The 19,691-nt window shown below is 36.4% G+C and overlaps 2 protein-coding genes across 3 annotated transcripts; one reads left to right on the forward strand and one right to left on the reverse strand.

The window, feature by feature from the left end:
• Positions 1-5,791: 5,791 nt before the first annotated feature.
• RNASEK (Ribonuclease kappa) lies at positions 5,792-7,878 on the reverse strand. 2 transcript variants are annotated; one of them, XM_070278532.1, is made up of 3 exons: positions 7,669-7,878; positions 7,482-7,601; positions 5,792-6,031 (listed from the first exon to the last, which is right to left on the reverse strand). In XM_070278532.1, the coding sequence occupies exons 1-3, from the start codon at positions 7,735-7,737 to the stop codon at positions 6,017-6,019; spliced, it is 204 nt and encodes a 67-aa protein (XP_070134633.1). In that variant the 5' UTR covers positions 7,738-7,878; the 3' UTR covers positions 5,792-6,016. The 2 variants fall into 2 exon arrangements, with proteins under 2 accessions (XP_070134633.1, XP_017087952.1); XM_017232463.3 differs by lacking the exon at positions 5,792-6,031 and adding an exon at positions 6,624-7,045 and having other exon boundaries at positions 7,669-7,876.
• Positions 7,879-7,956: 78 nt separating this feature from the next.
• Positions 7,957-15,761, forward strand: LOC108119312 (josephin-like protein). The gene is made up of 2 exons (XM_017232462.3): positions 7,957-8,162; positions 15,244-15,761. Exons 1-2 carry the CDS (start codon positions 8,084-8,086, stop codon positions 15,696-15,698), a joined length of 534 nt encoding a protein of 177 aa, XP_017087951.1. The 5' UTR covers positions 7,957-8,083; the 3' UTR covers positions 15,699-15,761.
• The last annotated feature ends 3,930 nt before the right edge of the window (positions 15,762-19,691 follow it).

Consider the following 19,691-nt stretch of genomic DNA (forward strand, 5'->3'; position numbering starts at 1 on the left):
GTGGGGGACTTTGTGCTGCTTAAGAACACCGAGAGACAGCAAACGAAACTAGATCCTAAGTTCAGAGGACCCTTTTTGGTGGTCGAGGTATTGGAGGGTGATCGACACGTTTTAAAGTCTACACAGAACAATAGACGTTACAAGTACCCACACACGAAAGTTTGCGAAAGTTACCGGATGTGAAAATTCAAGAAAAGCTTGATGTAAGTTACAATAAACAAAGTCAGTTGGAAAAGCCTGTTGAAAAAGAGAATTCGTGAAGCCATGTGATTGGCGATGATCGAGTGTTGCTTTAGGAATGTGTTTGATGAATTCGTGAAGCCAAGTGTTGGGCGATGGACGAGTGATGTGTTTTATGAATTCGTAGAGCCAAGTGTTGGGCGATGGACGAGTAATGTGTTTGATGAATTCGTGAAGCCAAAGTTGGGCGATGGACGAGTGATGTGTCTGATGAATTCGTGAAGCCAAGTGTTGGGCGACGGACGAGTGATGTGTTTGATGAATTCGTGAAGCCAAGTTATGGACGATGGACGAGTAATAAGATTAATGAATTGGTAAAGTCATGTGTTTGGCGAGGAATTTAAAAGTTGGCTTGTAAGTTTAGTCAAGATATGTTAAGGAACATTTTACGAATTTGACATTAAAATTATAAAGATTTTTTTAGATTTTTTTTTTTTTTTCAATTATAGAATGAAATTCAGATGTTTATTATAGACACGGGGACGTGTATATGTCAGGATGGCCGTGTCGGAGAAGAGACAATTCAGTCTCTCGTTAGACCGAGACTCTATGGTGTGACCATAGGTCGTGCAAGGATATACCATTTCTGGTATGATGGGGACTCAGTTGCGAAGCCGTGTGTGGCATTGTTGTGTTGCTGGATCTGGTCTTTCTAATTTTTACTCGTTACTTATATTCGTCCCGAGCTTTAGCGTGTTGTCCAGTTGAGGACTGTTGAGGAAGTGGCGGCTTTGAGCAACTCGCAGAATCATACAGGACTTGAAATGGAGGAGCAGCAAGCTAGCGATCAAGCGACTGATGAGAGTCGACGTGGAGAGGACTTAAATTCTCCGACATGTATATCCGGTTTTAACTGCAAGGGTATATCAACTTCAGTTCCACCCGAAGTTTTGGTTAATAAATATTTTCCAGTATTTTCACGTACAGCAACATTTCCATTGATTAAACAAGAAAGCAAAGCTAACTTCGGGCGGAGCCGAAGTTTATATACCCTTGCAGTTAAAACCGGATATATATCGCAAACATCGGATATAGTTGGCCGATCCTTATGATTACATCATATTAAAACTAATTAACTAAAATAAAAAATCTAAAAAAAGTCCCAAGCTTCTATCTTCAAAAATACGAAAGTTGGTATTTCTACCAAGTACCATTTCCGATAGTTCAGTTATATGGCAGCTATAGGATATAGTCGGCCGATCCTAATGAAATTTGGTAAGTTGGATCAACAGGCCAAAAATATAATCTGTACCAAGTTTCAGCTTTCTATCTTCAAAAACACGAAAGTTGGGTCATTTCCGATCGTTCAGTTATATGGCAGCTATAAGATATAGTCGGCCGATCCTTATGAAATTTGGCATGTCGTAATTGTTTGCCAAAAATAGCTCTCGTGTCAAATTTGAACTCTCTAACTCTAAAAACACCAAAGTTATACCATTTCCGATCAATCAGTTATATGGCAGCTATAGGATATAGTCGGCCGATCCGGGCCGTTCCGACTTATATACTGCGTGCAAAGGAAAGAAGGGTGTGTGCAAAGTTTCAAGACGATAGCTTCAAAACTGAGAGACTAGTTCGCGTAGAAACGGACAGACAGACAGACAGACGGACAGACGGACAGACGGACATGCTCATATCAACTCAGGAGGTGATCCTGATCAAGAATATATATACTTTATAGGGTCGGAGATGTCTCCTTCACTGCGTTGCACACTTTTGGACAAAATTATAATACCCTCTGCAAGGGTATAAAAAAAAACAACTAACAGTTGTTTAAAAAAAAAAACCGGCGGATGGATCCCGAAGCATTTAAACGCGCATATTCTTGGTTAGTTGTACTTTTTTTCAAAATCCCGATGATTTTAAGCACGCATTAATTTAATTAGCGTACGTTGAACGTGGAATAATGAGAAGAGTTTGTCTGAAAGGATCAACAAAGAGGCGCCAAATAGTTTATCATTGTGTTTTATATCCATAAATGTTTACGTGCCATAGTGCATTCATAATAAATAATTATTTTACATTGTTTCAGCACTATGCCTATCGACGGATGTTTTTTTTTTGTTGCACCCTGCATCTTGATTATTTTGAATGTTCAATAGTAGCTTAAGTGCTGAATGAGCTGTTCTGCCTCAATGTAATATAGTTGCTGCAATGGCCAATGCGATGCCATTTTTTTAACCGTAACTAGGCAAGAAGTCGCAAAATTAGGAATGTTTTGGCAATTCCACCTGGTGTATCAAAAAAAAAAAAAAATTTCCGTGTCCTGCCGCATCTGCGAGCATAATGCGGTCGTTAATAATTTTTTGTTCGTCATTCAGTAATGGAACATTGCGACTAATAATGCCTGTCATTTCTACAGTATCGTACTGTAGTTCACGATGTGATGACAAAAAACGATATCATTTGGAAGCGATGTCATTTAAAAATTGACTTAAAGGAACCGGGCAGAATCTGGATCTGTACCAAGAAGTATGGCGTCCAATGGTTCAGGTGGTGTTTCCAATTCGTGTACTTTTACTTTTCCTGATGAGCAAAATATTCCCACTGGCTCATTTTTAAATATAATTCAGTGGTGGGCAAACTCTATTTTCCATAGCACGCGTGCATAGGGTCGGAAATTCTGTCGCAGCCTGCCGGCACACTGACAGTGTAAGTACTCTCAAATTTTTTTAGAAGCTCTCTCATTTTCTCTCAATTTTCTCAGAAATTGGGTTGATACAAGTTTTCTTCATAAAAAAATATATATAGGAATTTCGATTAGATTAGATTTATAAGCGTAGTTTTTCAGTTTTTTTTAGAAATGTTGCTTGAAAAGCTTTCTTTAAAACAAAACACAATTTTAGTGCCCAATCAAACTTTTAAATTAACGAAACATTAAAAAAAAAACACGTTTTTTTCGCTCAGTGAATGCTCTGCTCTCATTGTTTTTTTCTGCTACGCATACACTTAAATTTTAAACATGCGTGCGTTTTGCGCCCCACTAATTTAAATGCATGACAATACAGGCATTCTTTTTCCAAAGTACCAATAATCACTTTGGAATAAGCAGAATATTCAACATCAGGCTCGTACTGGAATGCTAGTCGAAGAAATGGCCCTAATGTAAATCCTCGATAAACTTTTTGATAAATTATGCGGTCTTAATACCCATATAGAGGGTGTATAAGGCCAAAATAAAAAAAAAATTTTTCATTTTTTGCTACTCTCATTGATTGTTGCCGAGCTAAACAACAACAAATTTTAGTATTAATACAAAAGCATTTCGTTTTTATATTGTCGAAAAGTTTTTACTGCAAAAAATCACTTTTGGTTGAGATCCCAAACAGAATGGCTTACATCAGAGCTATGAATTTCTTTTATTATTTTATTAGTTTTTAATTTTTTATTTCGTTAATAATTTTTTATTACTTTTTTCCATTGAAAATGGTACTATAATTTTTTTCAGTATAACGGACATGACTTGCAAAAAAATTTCTCGTTCCAATGGATTGGTGATTTTTGGCATTGGTATTGGAGCAGGGGTGGGCAAGCCTATGGCTCCACGGGCTCTCAAGGCTCCCCCCGTTATTCGTAATTTTTGGCGCCAGCAAATCGGGCCAGACGATCGAGTCGCGCGGTCAGTGAGCCGTGAAGATTTACAAAAACAATGCTACACAAATTTTGAAGCAGGTAGCGGGCCCGACCCCGCGGTCCCGAGTTTGCAACAACAATTATTAAGGGTCCGTTTGCGCACAACGCGACGGCAACCATCGCGAGGGTGGTGGTTGTTGTTGTAATTTGTTGTTTGGTCGAACTGCGGCTCCGACCGTTAGATTTCGTGCCCACCACTGTATTGGAGTATGCTCTGCCGTATGCTGAGCTTGGGACCCCCCGCTATCAAGTATATATATTCTTGATCGAACTAGTCTCTCTGTTTTAAATCTATCGACTTCAAGTTTTGCACACACCTTTCTTCTCACACACACCACACACCTTTGCACGCAGTATATAAGCCGGAATTCCGATCTTCATTCTCTATTCTCCGCCTCGTTAGCCGAATCGAAACACCGACTTGCACGAGTTCTGAGCCTTGCAAAAAAGAAGGGGATTCGTTTGACTCAGTTCTTGACTTTTGTTCGCGCAGCTACGAGTGTCCATGTTCGGTTTAGTGCAGTGGTCGGCACCCCAATACATTGATATGATTTTACCGCATTAGTGTTAGTAACGAATAGCAGAAAGTAGGCTGTGAGCATGACGTTTCACACATTTATACTGTGTGTGTGTGGCAGAGCTCGGGCAGAGAAATTTCCTATGCCCGTGCCTAGGAAGATAGGGCCGTGCCGACCTCTGGTTTAGTGTGCTCGGAAGAGGGCAAAGTTTGCTACTTTGTGGTGTCAAATGCATAATACAGCGCTGTCGACCCCTAAAAAAAATTAAGTACTCAATGGGGCTCGCACCTTACTTGGGCATGGACACTAAGCCGCTCGTTACCTACTATTTTTACCATGTATCTTATTAAAATGAATAAACTCATGAATTCAAGAATTTTATGACTGCGACCAAATGTTCTAATCTGCTAATACTAGATTTTATTTTTGTTTTAAAAGATAAAGCTATCTGATTCAGGGTACGTGGTACATGGTACATGGAACCACCCCTCCTTTACTACCCACGCCGATCGTTTTTATACCCTTGCAGAGGGTATTATAATTTTGTCCAAAAGTGTGCAACGCAGTGAAGGAGACATCTCCGACCCTATAAAGTATATATATTCTTGATCAGGATCACCTCCTGAGTTGATATGAGCATGTCCGTCTGTCCGTCTGTCCGTCTGTCTGTCTGTCCGTCTGTCTGTTTCTACGCAAACTAGTCTCTCAGTTTTAAAGCTATCGTCTTGAAACTTTGCACACACCCTTCTTTCCTTTGCACGCAGTATATAAGTCGGAACGGCCCGGATCGGCCGACTATATCCTATAGCTGCCATATAACTGATTGATCGGAAATGGTATAACTTTGGTATTTTTAAAGTTAGAGAGTTCAAATTTTAGGTGAGAGCTATTTTTGGCAAAATAATACGACATGCCAAATTTCATAAGGATCGGCCGACTATATCCTATAGCTGTCATATAACTGAACGATCGGAAATGACCCAACTTTCGTGTTTTTGAAGATAGAAAGCTGGAATTTAGTACAGACTCTATTTTTGGTCAGTTGATCCAACCTACCAAATTTCATTAGGATCGGCCGACTATATCCTATAGCTGCCATATAACTGAACGATCGGAAATGGTATTTGGTAGAAATATCAACTTTCGTATTTTTGAAGATAGAAGTTCGGGACTTTTTTTAGATTTTGTATTGTAATAAATTGGAGTATATATTCCTATTCCCATAAGGATCGGCCAACTATATCCGATGTTTGCGATATATATCCGGTTTTAACTGCAAGGGTATATAAACTTCGGCTCCGCCCGAAGTTAGCTTTCCTTTCTTGTTTTTTTTTAATTTTTCACACACCCTACTGGACCCAATACTGAAAACTTTTTACAGCGCCAGTTAAAAAAATAAGTAGGTATGCAAAAATATTTATTTTTGGTTCAGACCTCATATAGTAAAGGGAGACTCTCCTGTAGGCGTCCTTTCTTGTTAAGTAAGAATTATGGGAACATTATGGGATTATGGAAACGACCATTCTTATTAACGCATTGCTTACAGCTTTATATTCGGGTGATGATGTATAATCCATAGTATGTTTGGGCCTTGAGAGATATAGCTCGTCAATTATGCTTTAATCTTACCATGGCATGGTCTTGAAACATGAATCCAATATTGAACCAACATAAAAAAAAAATATACGTTCTGTTAAAATACATTTACCGCAGGCTTATAGTGTATAATTGTAGTGACTATTACAATCGGCATTATTATTTTGATTTTATTTTAGTAATTGAAAAAAATTGAAAAAAAAATTTATCTTGTTTTCGAATTTGCCATAAAAATTTAACTTATGACAATTTTTTTCAATTTTTTTGGAGACTGTTTTGGGCTTCAATTTTTTTTTACTCATAATCATTATTTACGGTCCCTGCACTAGATCGATGAATCGATGAAACGACAATGCTTGTCGGTTCAGTACTGCGACGTACCTACAAAGTTATTGACACCCAAGAAAAATCCTAAGAAACCAAAGTGCTAAAAGTAAGTTTTTTTTTTTGGTCTTTAAAAAAATGTTTGGTTAACTTCATTATTAATATTAAAAGGTACTTGTGAAAATACTTATGCTACAACATGAAAATAACTTTATGTTAAATTGTTGCTAAAGTTTTAAGTTTGCATTTAAGTAAGTTCGTCCAAATAATTATGCCGACTAGTCTATAGTAATTATAGGATATTTAGAGATATACATTCGACACGCCCACTTTGCACTCACTTTATTTCGAAATTATGCTTTTTTAACTTGGGTAAAATTCAATAATAGGCATACTATGATATAGACTTCATAACATGTTGCGGAATGTAGTTTAAAGCTGAACAAAAACACATTTTTTCAAACATAAATTTCATTAAATTATTTAACAATGGAAAAGATTTGAGAGACTTTGGGAAAAAAAAGATTAACAAAAATGTTTAATTAAGCCATTTAATACTATTGACAACTAGTTTATAAAACAATAATAAACTAGCAATTAGGCTTCACACTGAAACCATAAAAAGTTTTAAATTTTTAATTAGCAGTTACTCTGCTATTCATATAGAACTGTTGAGCCGAAAGTAACAACGTCAGCACATAGATGCATGCTGCAATCCAGCAGTTATAGGCATTCTGAAAATAAGGTAATAGGTATTTTTTAAATCAATGGGAAAACAAATTATAAACCTTATTTTCAATTTTATGACCCCTTTACGTAATCTATGTTTTAAATATTTTTAATTTATTTTTTTTTGTTTGATGTGATTCAACATGAATAATTTCTTAAAATAATTAAAAAAAACAGGATCCAAAATAAATGTGAAAAAATCACTTATTACTGATATGCAAAAAATAATCTAGAAAAAGTAACTAATCTTGCACTGGATATTTATCACCTTATGTATTTATAACATACATATGAATGATTGGTTACATGTACTTATACATTTGCATTTATGCAGGGTTTGATTAAAAGTTGATCTTTTTATTACATGTATGTATGTATATGTACCAAATAGAAAATCTTTAAAAAAAAATGTAAGCTTACTAAGTAATAGAATAGACATACCTGATTGTAGGCTCTGTTTGCTGCTGTATAAAACTCTTCCAAAGTATGGTACTCCTCTTCAAGAGGCAAGTCCTCAATAAGAGCCACACTATTGATGTAAAAGAACAGGCCCATCAGCACCTAAATATTATAAAAATTTTATTGGATGAAAAACGAAAACCTTGTGGCTCTTTAATGGACTACTCACCAATTGAACAATGCCCCATACTGATATAATCAGACCGCAGAGGGATAATTTTGGACCACAGATTTTCATAGTGTCGCTTTTTTATTGTTTTCCTCAACAAAGAAATTAAAATACTTAGTTGTCAGCTGCTGAATTCTCTCCTTTGCTGAAAAAATCTGGAACTCAAAAACTTGTCAGGTGAATATATCATGTGACCAAATTTGTGTGTGGCTGTACGCTTATAAATACCAAATACCAAAGCTTTTAGAATTCTAAATTATTTGTAAAATACTGTATTAATGAAATTTATGTCGAATCGTGCAACGTGCACAAAGACCTAAACAGAAATAAAAAATATTTGTGTATGTACATACGTACATACAATGTAAACACGTATTTTGCTTCAAACACAAAAGTGAATTGAGTTTATTCAATTATGAAAATTCCTGAAATTTATCATGAAAAGCAGGTTATGCAGCTATGTGCGCTGCATACACTTAATAATCTTTTTCAAGGTTTGTCAAGTAAGCTTTGCAATTGTGCATTAAAGAAATAACTGAATCAATACATTTCGATTGGAATATACATACATACATATGTATCAGTGGTGGCCGCAAAAAAAATTCACATGTTTTACTTACACCTTTGTGTTCGAATTTCGAATATGTACCCTGCAGTACTGAAGTTCATGTCGTTACCTGTCAGTACCACTTTTGAATTTAATTACATGCCAGTAACATTTGAATTAAATTTAAGACATTTGGTAAATGTTGTTCACTATACAATGTATAGTATACATACCAGAGAACGGCAACTTGCCACTCGCACAATGAGTGGCACGAAAAACACCGGGTATTTTAGGCACCCGAGTGTCTTTCATGCACGAAGTTTTGTGCATGAGTATTTACCATGCACGAAACTTCAGGTGTCTGGAAACACCCATGATTTCGGGTGCTTGCCTTTTTTTACCCAGTAAGTTTCTTGTGGGTGGATCGCAGGCACAAACAAAAAACGGACGGGTGGATCGCAGGCACACACAAAAAACGGATGGGAAGAAAGGCACAAAAAAAGATCATAAAACGATTGTAGGAAAGGGTTCTAGGAACCCGGACACGAAGTCTAGACGCTTAGGTAGTTAGAAAAGGACAGAAAGGAAAGAAAAGGAAAAGGACAAAATCTTTCCCCTTTTTTTTAGGGTGGTTGGTATGATCCGAACAAGCGACCGAAAAACACTCGGGTGTTTTGCGTCTCAAGACACATATGTAGGCACAAAATCATGGGTGGAAGAAAGGCAATAGGCACAAAATCATGAGTTCAAGAAAGGCAATAGGCACAAAATCATGAGTGCAAGAAAGGCAATAGACACTTTGTACTCATCCAAAAATTGTGTGTGTCGTTATTGCCTTTTTTGTTTTGTGTGGCGAGTGGTACTCGCACACAAATTTTTATGGGTATGCATAGGGTGTCGAAAATTGTCACCCGTGCCGTTCTCTGATACATACATATATCTTTAAAAAAATGTTTAAAAAAAAGTTTTTAAAACTTAACCTTTTTTTAAAAAAACTATGAATTACTATCCCTCAAAAAGTGGAATTTCACATTTTTTTAATGATTCTGGACCATGAATGATTTAGCCTTTCTTTCAGTCCTGATTACAGGCTTGTTTCACCTCTGCTTTCAAATATATTTTCATTTCTGAATCGAATCCGAAATCAGTCCTGAAAATGGATTCAGGGGCAAGAGGACATTTTTTAAAAATTTCAGTACAAAATTCAGGGCAGCCTTGCTGGGCTCAGTGCATGCTGGGCTTGCAATTCAGGGCTGATCACCGTATCTCTCCGGTGATTGATGCGTCTTTTAGGGCTGAGTGGTATTGGCGGGTAGAATTCTGTGTCCTGTGTTACAGTGTTGACAGTGTCGATATGCAGGCAGAGACCGGCCAGAGTAATTTCCAGCCCCACGGGATAGGGTTTTGATATATGTACATATATCATTCATTCAGATCAAAGTTTTTAATTCTTCGTCTTTATAAAGTGTGGTTCGCCACCTTGTGTACTGCCGTCCCAGAAATACATATTTACATATACATACATATGTACATATACTGAAATTAGAATATCACTGTGGACGGCAGTCCACTGTTGACAAAACGCATGCGTGCTCGTCAAAACTATATAAAGCCGAAGAATTAAAAATGTTCTGTGTGCGTTTATGCTGAATGAATATTAATTATAGCAATAATATATATTTATATAAAATATATTCTTAAGCAACATTCTAATTTTGAATATGCGTCGATTGATGGCAAACATCCCGTTTTTATTCTTCCCAACGTAAAAAAATTTGTCTAGATTGTCTATTAGTTTGTGGTTGGTCGGATCACAAACTGACAAAAAATAGAACCTGTACGAAGATCTTCAAACACACGAAAGTTGCGTCATTTTCGATTGTTCAGTTATATGGCAGCTATAAAATAGAGTCGGCCGATCCTTGTGCAAAACTAGCACACATGCAATATTTCTAACTCAAACTCTCATGCGAACTCTCTAACTCTAAAAAGACCAAAGTTATATCATTTGCGATTAATCAGTTATATGGCAGCTATAGGATATAGTTGGCCGATCCCGGCCGTTACGACTTATGTACTGCGTGCAAAGGAAAGAAGGCTGTGTGCAATTTTTCAAGTCGATAGCTTTAAAACTGAGAGACCAGTTCGCGTAGAAGCAGACAGACAGACGGACATGCTCATATCAACATAAGGAGGTGATCCTGGTAAAGACTTATAGGGTGTTGCTGCGTTGCACACTTTTGACCAAAATAATAATATCCTCTGCTAGGGTATAAGAAAAATTTTCACCACCAAGTACCAGAAATTTACATGGGAATGCCACTGGTAACAATGATTGTTTTAAATGTTGCATGTAAAAATTTTAATTTCATAAAATGGAGTGCACAAAAGTTTAGACAGAAATGCGAAAACTAATTTCCATGGCTGGAAAAAAATCAATGAATATAAATTACATAGATCCCGCTGGAACAAGTTAAGTTTGAGAAAATTTTCGCGCGACAACAAATGAGGGATAGCCGAGTGGTAGAGTGCTTGGCTGATGTGCAGAGTAAAACGAGTTCAAATCTGACTCGGGGACATCCACTTTTTTTTATTTTAAATCTATTTATATTATTATTTATTAATTGTTTTAAAGTGTTTTCCAAAATTTGTAAACCAATCAAGAAAATACAAAATGTTTAATCACTTTAACATCGTCTCAGTTCGTAGTGAATCGCGCTGTAAAATCTTTACGGCATGACGGCTACTGTAAAAATGAAAACATTTGAGAGCGGCTTCCACGACAAACGGCTGGCAGATGAGAGAGTGAAAGAGAGAATTATATTTTTAGAACGTAACATCATTGTTTGAAAGTGAACGATGAAAGTTTGAAACGTAATCGCAACAGTGTGAGAGCAAAGAGATTAGAAATATCTTCTGCTATCTTTACTTTTCAGCTCTGTTTTTGGTATGGATTCTCGCGCTTACTTCAAAATCAATTTTAAGTACCATTAAATCAACTTGGAGAGTAGCCTAGATGGAAAGCGCGCGCTTCTTATCCTTGGGGTCCTGGGTTCGATTTTATTAGTGGGCGGTTGTTTCAATTTTTAAAAAATTTTAGTTTTATGATTATTTTTATAATTAATTAATTAATTATTTAATATTATTTTATATTTTATATTCTATATTCTGATTTTTATTTTTTTTATAATCATTATTTACGGTCCCTGGTAGAAACAGACAGTCGGACAGACACACAGACGGGCATGCTTATATCTCATTTCATAAAACGAAAATGGAAGCAAAAATTTCATGCGACAGGCCCCAGAGTGAGATCTTACTCTCCTTCTTACGCTCATATTCCCATTGAATGCTTTCTGTTTTTCAGTCTCTGAAAGGAGCGCGATGAAGAAGGTTGTTCTGACATCGATTGATCCTTGTATGTATGCGTGTCACATATTCACATACACGGGTGCATGTGTGCGTGCGATTTTGTTTTGAAGCCAGCGCCCACAAATTTTGATTTTTCTAACATTTCAGGCTTGCTACCCCAAGAAAATTCGGTTATTCTTAGTTTACCATTCAAAGACGGTATGCTACATTTTTATACAAATTTAAGCCTAATATTCCCAAACTTGAGTGCGCTTGCACATGTAGTCTACCCCGACCACTCAAGTATCTGTTGAGAGAGCATTTTCAGATTTGCGCCGTTTGCACTATCACCCAGCTTTTTTTTTCCATCGTAAAACTTGGCCACTTTACAGTGAGATGAAAAAAGTCACTATAATAATGATAGCAAAGCCTGAAAAAGACCACACAATCTCCACGTCGTAAAGACTTATAAGCCTACTGTTAAGAGAAGCCCCAATACTAAATAGGTGTTACTCCAATAAGTTCCGTTTCAAAAATGTTTTTTTTTCATATTTCTCTTACACGAAAGATGATACATGAAAATCTTAAATCTACGTATTTAAACTTACTTATCATCAGACTGAACGCTGACATTCGAAGTGACCCTTTCTTAAGTTCAATAAGCGCACCATGTATTTGGTTCGGCTGCGTTGTAGGTATGTATGTATTTGGTATGTTTCGCGTTGTAGTCTCCTGCGGCTATAAATCGATCCCCAAGTGAATTGTAGAAGTCCATAAATTGTCCTTCCGAGATTGAGAAACGAGAAGGGCAGTAAACGGCAGCGATTGAAAGGATTCCGTTGCTTGACTGAATTTGTATCGATGTGGCCTGCAAGAAGTTTGTTGCAAACCTTTTGTGAAAATGGTGTTTAATTCGTTCTCTGATTAGAACTCCAGTTCCGCCGTGGACTTTCCCATCTGAATGATCTGTGCGGTAGATTGTATAGCCTCTTATTTGAAAGTTGTATTTGCTTGTAAGATGCGTATCACCCCGTAGCATAATGTCAATATGGTTTTCGGTCAAGAATTGTGACAATTTTAATTTATGCCGTGAGACACCATTGGCGTTCCACATTGATATTTGTAGAGCCTACATAGATTATTTAGACTGTTGTGCTTCGAGCAGCTGTAACACCATGTTCTGGTTTTGAACAAGTGTTTGCATGGTCGTTTTCATGAATGACATAAGATCCATCATACTTTTTTGGAGGGTAAGCATCATAGTTTCCGTTGGGCTGTGTGACTGTTCTGGGGCCTGTTGAGCGCTTTGTAAATTGGGCTGAATTGGAATTTCCCTTCCAGATCGTAGAACATGGTGTTTAGTGGGTCTCGCAGCTTTGGCGAAGAAGACGTCTGGCGTAGTTTTTGACGCAATGTACACATTCTGTGGATTTTGGTTACGCGTTGCGCTCGCTTGACGCATGCGACTCTTTAACTCCTTGTACACCATATACCATATCCACTATAGTTTTCCGTATGGTTGCCTCCGCAGTTTCCACATTTCTTCACGATACTGTCCTTGTTTGTAGTGCAGTGGGTGTAGTTGTGGGCGTCCCTGCAGACTACATAGACAGTCCGAAGTGTGCACTGGACCGTTGCGTTTATGTGGCTCTTCAACTGTGATTCTCCGATCCAAAGGATTTGCAGGCTTTTTATCTTTATTTAGAATGTTAATAACGTTCTTGGCGGCAAAGCCCCTTTCTTTAAGGGCGGTTTTTATTTCCGCGGCGGTAACATCGGATTCTACCACTACCACTTCCTGCTTTTACGTGTAATAGTTTTTCTGAGCATTGTCCAGATATTTGGACACGATGCGGAAGTGCTCTTCAGTCATGGTTTGCACCTTTGTTTCATGGCTGTTCCCTTTGATAAGCGGGACAACATGAAAGTTGTCATCGTTCCCGATCAACGCCGCAATTCGGTTGACCAGGGAACTCGAGCTTTTCTCCCTGATATAGATTGGAGGGGGCTTGGGTTTTTTTGCGGTGTCTTGGGCATTAAATAATGCATTGGCATTAAAATAAAATTTTAATGTCCGGATTTCATTGTCTGCTTCTGTATGTATATACGTATAAGGTTGTCAAAAGAGTCTTCCAGTATTTTTATTAAATTTTGAATTGTTCATAAAGTTTGCTATAATAATGCGATTGAAGTCAAATATGCGCCGTTTTGTTCGATGGCGAGTTTTCAGCGAGATGCTTTATAATGCCCCTCTTATAGAAGCTTGATTCCCTATTGGCCAAAAAGTACATACTTTTTTGTATGCCTTATACCTAAAATTGACATAAAAAATTGTTTTTATATAATTTTTAAACGAGATCAAAGTAAAAAATAAGAGAAAAAATTTTAATTTTTTTTTTAAACGTCCATGAAACTGGTTTATTTTCACCAAAATTAATTGTCGTTAGTTATAAGGCATAGGAAATTCTATCAGTTTTAATAAAATATATACATTTCTAATTTAAGTTCACTACCAGCGGCCCGACACTCGACAAAGCAGAAAAATAGAGGTCGACGAGATCCGCCATTTTGAATTTCCTGAATATTGAATATTTTTTTTAATCGTTAATAAACAACGAATCAAAAGTTCAAAAGCTTAAGTTCGTATGTCTTTTCATTTTCCGGCAATCCATTCTCAAAGTTTGCTTAATTTTTGGAAAAATCCAAAAGAACCTCCCCTTAAGCGATCAAGTTGCTAGCAGTAAAAGACTGAACTGATCTTTTGGCCATAGGTAAGCAGCTCGTAGTAGATGATGTCCCCCATTTGAGATTGTCCCCCAAAGATTGCCAGGGCAGTTAATGGTAGCTCTGCTTCTACATCGCGTCAATCCCTCCGGACCATCCTTTAAAGCCACTGTCGGGTGCCTTTTACTTAAAAGCCTCCAGATTTATAATATGAAATACGAAACAATTCGAACAATTTCATGTATACCAAATGAATATAAAATATGAAACAAATGTCACAAATGGGGGACATTCAAAAAATTATATTTATAACAAATAAATATGAAATATGAAAAAATTCAACCTCTAACTTTCACTCATTCAATTAGCTTTTCATCCCCCAAATGATGTGAGAGTAAGACCTACACAGGTTTACTCTTAATAGATCATGAACCTGATTTTTTCTATTTTTATACCCTTGCAGAGGCTAGACATCTCCGACCCTATAAAGTATATATATTCTTGATCAGGATCACCTCCTGAGTTGATATGAGCATGTCCATCCATCCGTCTGTCTGATAGAAAGATAGAAAGCTAAGACTTAGAAAAAGATTATATTTTTGGTCAGTTGATCCAACCAACCAAATTTCATAAGGATCTGCCAGATAACTGAACGATCGGAAATTGTATTTGGTAAAAATACCAACTTTTTTATTTTTGAAGATAGAAGCTTGGTACTTTGTTTTAGCTTTATTTTTTATAAATTGGTTATATTATGATTATATATATCGATATACATCGATATATATCCGGTTTTAACTACAAGGGTATATCGACTTCAGCCCCGACCGAAGTTAGCTTTCCTTTCTTCTTTGTCCTGATCCAGACATCAGACATAGTAATTGTTTTTTGTGTTTATATTTTAGAATGCCTATTAACTTTTATTTAAATAAATATTTTTAAATATTTCACAGGTAACCAATTATACAGTAAAACTGATCTGGACAATATTTGTTGTAACTTAAGTCCCACAGAATGGATAAATCCTCATCGATCTATTATTGGTCTTGGAAACTACGATGTGAATGTTATTATTGCTGCATTAAAAATAAAAAACTACGATGCCGTTTGGTTTGACAAACGAAACGACCCGTCATGCATAAATCTTGACGGAATTGTTGGCTTCATTTTGAACATACCCTCCGATTGCAAAATCGGTAATATAAAATTACCTTTGCGAAGGCGACATTGGATTGCAGTCAGACGAGTAGAAAATTATTATTATAATTTAGACTCTAAACTAAAAAACCCGGAAAAAATTGGTGACACCGATGATGTTTTTAAATTTTTAAGGGAGCAAATTCAGCAGCTTGACCATAGAGAGTTATTCCTAGTGTATCCCCTAAATAATGAAAAATGTAAAGAATGATAAATTTAAAATATTATTTAGGTAAAAAAAATATGTTATTAATAAAACTAAAAAAAAAATTAAGCGTTTGAACAACTTTAGATTAAAAACAAGAAATTAAAGCTAACTTCGGGCGGAGCCGAAAATGAAATACCATTGCAATTAATTACGGATATACAGCTGCGGTCAAAATAATAGTAGTCCCCATTTGTGCTATCGAAAAAACTGAAAAAGTTGCATTGTAAAAGACTTAGGAAAATGGTTTAAATCTTTTCGAAACCTAACTAATATTACTGTTCTGCAAGTTTCCTGTTTTGAGCTGCGAATAAGATGGGATAAAAAGTTTCTGAACGGTTTTTTGTGCTGATCAGGAAAACGGAGACAAAATTTTCCCATCACGCCAAGTTTGAAAAGTGAAAAAAAATTCGTTTTTGTTCATTTTTGTAACATTGTACCTCAAAATTCTGACGTGCTGCAAAATAGAGTAATATTGGAAATTAAAGCTTTATTTGTGATATTTAAAAGTGTTTATTCAGTCGAATAACAGTACATAGTAATGCTCCCCTAACAGCCCTTGACCGCCGGTATTGAGAGGTTGGACTGTATAAACAGGCCCCTGCCCTAATGGCGCATGCAAAAATATCCTGGGTCTTGTTTTAAAGATCACAAATCAAGATTCAATTTCCAAACACGATTTTTTCGAAAACTTGACGTGATGGGAAAATTTTGACTCCGGATTCGTGATGAGCAAAAAAACAAATTGCGGAAACATTATATCCCATTCTATTCGCAAGTTTTAATTTTTTGCTAGTACACTTTATTAACAATGTTTGTTTGCGCGTGAAAAGTCGATCGTTCAAGCACAAGAGAATTTCATTACGAACATTTTTAAAAAAATTTGAAGTAAATCGGTTCAGTAGTTTTCCGCCAATCCATGTCACCGCAAAGTCATTTATCAAGAAACACCATTTCGAGATATTCGCGTTTAAAGTTTCAAGTTCAGTTCAAGGCCGCTACGAGGCGCGCGGTTAGGAGCGCTGTAACTTTTTTTATACGGCTCGAATCTCTATGAATATTTGGGAAAATGTTCTCAAGGAGTTGTTCTTTAAGATAAAGCAATAACAAAATTTTCGATTTTTTGAAAATAAAAAAGGTATATAACCCCATAAAGCAATAGTGTCCAAAACTGCCTTACGGCAGAGCATGAAACAACACATATATGAAACAACACCAAACACTCAGAAGAACCTTCCTGGCCGTTAATCCAGGCTTGTTCACGGTCTGGGCAGCTTCACCGCTTTTCGAAAAAATACCGAAAAAGACCCGAAAAAATATTTTTTTTTCTGTGGGTGTTATTTTGGCTGTCTGATCATCAATTTTCCCAAAACAACCTAACATTTCTTGGCATACCTTTTTAATGATAGGGCCATCGCAAAATGGCTTATAATGTTTGGCAATAGCTAAGCTTTCTGCATACAACGCTTTTATTGCCCCTTTACTATTTAGGTCCTGAGTTAAAATAATTTTTTTTGCTGTATGGTTATTTTTTCAACATTATCTTTTATATATCGAAGGATTTCTTCAGCATTATCGCTGTAAAATTTTTAAAGAAAGGCTTTGTGGTCTGGAATCAATACACTAACGACATCCGCCCTATGGCACTATCGGAAATGTCGCTCAAGATTTTATTTTCTGTCCCCAATCAAAACCTTTTTTCAAATTACGTACAGCAATTTGAATTTAAAGTTTCGTGAAAAGGGTATCATTCTCCGTAATTTTTCCCCTAAAAGCATCAACCGCTCGCATCGCTTGCTCGCTAAGAAATGCAGTCGAGCTCAATCTCAGTGTAGGCAAGAGACCTGCCTCACTGGCCACTTGTGTGGAAAACCAAAAAAAATTGCATTTGTATTGTCCTTGACGACAAAGTAGTAGACAAAATTTGTACTTGCTGGTGCCAAAGAGCTGAGTGAGCAGAGAGATTCTAAGAATTTTGTGTGCCTTATGGAGTGAGCAACGAACCTTATGGCGCAGTGAGCAGCAGTATTACATAACTCCAAATGCACGACCATTTGAAAAAACAAATGAGCAGAGAGAAAACAATGATCCCATTGCATAAGTACCACTGCATTAAAGTTTTGGATAACACAAACATTTCAGAAAAAAACAATGGTGAATTTGACAAAAAATCAATCGGTCAAAATAATATAGTGAAAACTTCCAAAACATACTACAGCCTAAATAAAGTTTGTAAAAATGTTTAAACGATTGATCATTATACAGAAATATTGAAAGAATTTTGTAGTATTGATTTTAACCTTTGGCATATTTCGGCATATCTCAACATTGCTTAAGGCTCAGGAGCTTTAAAAATGTTTCCAAAGTTGAATGGTTTGGTAGTTTTATCTCTTTACTTCACACTATAAGATCGCAATTGGGTTGAGATTAAGAGACTGTGGTACGATTCCATACCCTTAATTAAAAACTGATGTGCATCAGTTCTTCATCCTTTTAAAACGTTCATAAAAGTGTCATGTCCCCTAAAAACTACAAAAGTACTAATTCGCTTAAAATTTTTGAGTAATGGTGACGATCAGTAATGATTTTGACCCAATAAATGGTCGAACATAACAGTAAAAAAAGTTTTTAAATGTATATTTTGGGGAAATTTATACTAGGTATGCCACAAAAAAATTAATTGTGGACTCATACTACCAAAAGATGTTTCTCCATATTTCAGGAAACATCAGTAATGATTTTGACCCATTGTAAACAGAATCGTTGAGAAATTTAAATTTGGAAGCCAAAACATTTTTACGCCGTCGTGCGAGATGTCACACATAAATACAAAAGTACACATTTTTTTAACGCATACATGTAGACTTCTAAAAATAGAATCGAATGCATGTGCGTTCCCCCCTCACCAACAAGCATGACAAAAAAAGTTGACCGTTTTGGGCCCTGATGTCCCATCTATGATCTTTGAAATCTTTGAAAAAAAAATATAACCAAGGAGGAAGCATTTTATAAGCTGTACCGGGCTTCGGTTCTGAGGATAGTCGCTTCAAATCGAACGATGCTTCTTAAGCCCTGAGGTAAAATAAGAAGGCGATTTTTAGATGTTTCATAAACTTACCGAACGGTTTTTAGGTTTAGCCACAGATCCAAAGAAAATTGATACAGAGCTCCAGTTTTTAAGACATGACGAATATGTTTTGGCTCTAGTTATAAGAATGTCAGTCCAGGAAAATTATGGAATAATGTTGAAAAAATAGTAAATTCAAATTATTGGGAAAAATTTAAAAACTTATCGAAGTTTGCCCAATGCATTATATTTTTGCCTTTTTCTAACACACCTTGGGACTGAATCTTTTCATAAATTTATATGATAAAAAAGCGGGCAACAGGTTAAAAAATCAAAACGTATCAAATTTACTTTACAAAACGCAGGACCCCAAAGACATCGATGGCTGTATTAACTATGGGACTAAGAGACTAATATTTTTCTTTCTTACAAATAATTGAAGTACAATAAACGCTCTCAATTTAAATTTAAGGATCAATTTAGCTCCTGATATGTGTAACGACCTGGTTTTGGTTGTTTCTTCGCTCGCAACAAATGCCGCGGCTTGCTCACAGAGTTTGTTGGAACTTTCCAGCGAATTTTTAAATTTGAAGTGCCCAGAAATAATACTGATAGCTTTACTAAAAAAAATGACTCCATTATTTAAAGACCTTTACTATTTGTAATTTAATGATTTGATAATCAGTTGATGATGACGTACTGTGCTCCTACGCGGGATCTTTGTTGTTCTTTTGGCTACTCCTGCTTGGCTCCGCCGATGGCGTTCGTCTCCTCGTCGGTCACCAGTAACCGTTCCTGGTTGGTTGCTAATAGCTCAAGTTGCGTAGCAGCTGGATTAGCACCTCAGGTGAAATATACCCTGCTCCTTTCTCAGTAAATTGTTTTTAATGATTCGTAAAAATATATACATATATACAAAACATTTTACTGCT

Source organism: Drosophila bipectinata, chromosome 2R (assembly GCF_030179905.1).
Source record: "Drosophila bipectinata strain 14024-0381.07 chromosome 2R, DbipHiC1v2, whole genome shotgun sequence".
In the NCBI taxonomy this organism is placed as follows: domain Eukaryota; kingdom Metazoa; phylum Arthropoda; class Insecta; order Diptera; family Drosophilidae; genus Drosophila; species Drosophila bipectinata.

Excerpts from the sequence above, each read along its gene's own strand:
- RNASEK (XM_017232463.3), bottom strand. The coding sequence starts at position 7,737 with ATGAAAATCTGTGGTCCAAAATTATCCCTCTGCGGTCTGATTATATCA. Across the intron at positions 7,602-7,668 it reads TATGGGGCATTGTTCAATTG|GTGCTGATGGGCCTGTTCTT; the intron begins GTGAGTAGTCCA and ends TATAATATTTAG. Across the intron at positions 7,046-7,481 it reads CAAACAGAGCCTACAATCAG|AATGCCTATAACTGCTGGAT; the intron begins GTATGTCTATTC and ends CCTTATTTTCAG.
- LOC108119312 (XM_017232462.3), top strand. The coding sequence starts at position 8,084 with ATGAAAATTCCTGAAATTTATCATGAAAAGCAGGTTATGCAGCTATGT. Across the intron at positions 8,163-15,243 it reads ACTTAATAATCTTTTTCAAG|GTAACCAATTATACAGTAAA; the intron begins GTTTGTCAAGTA and ends AATATTTCACAG.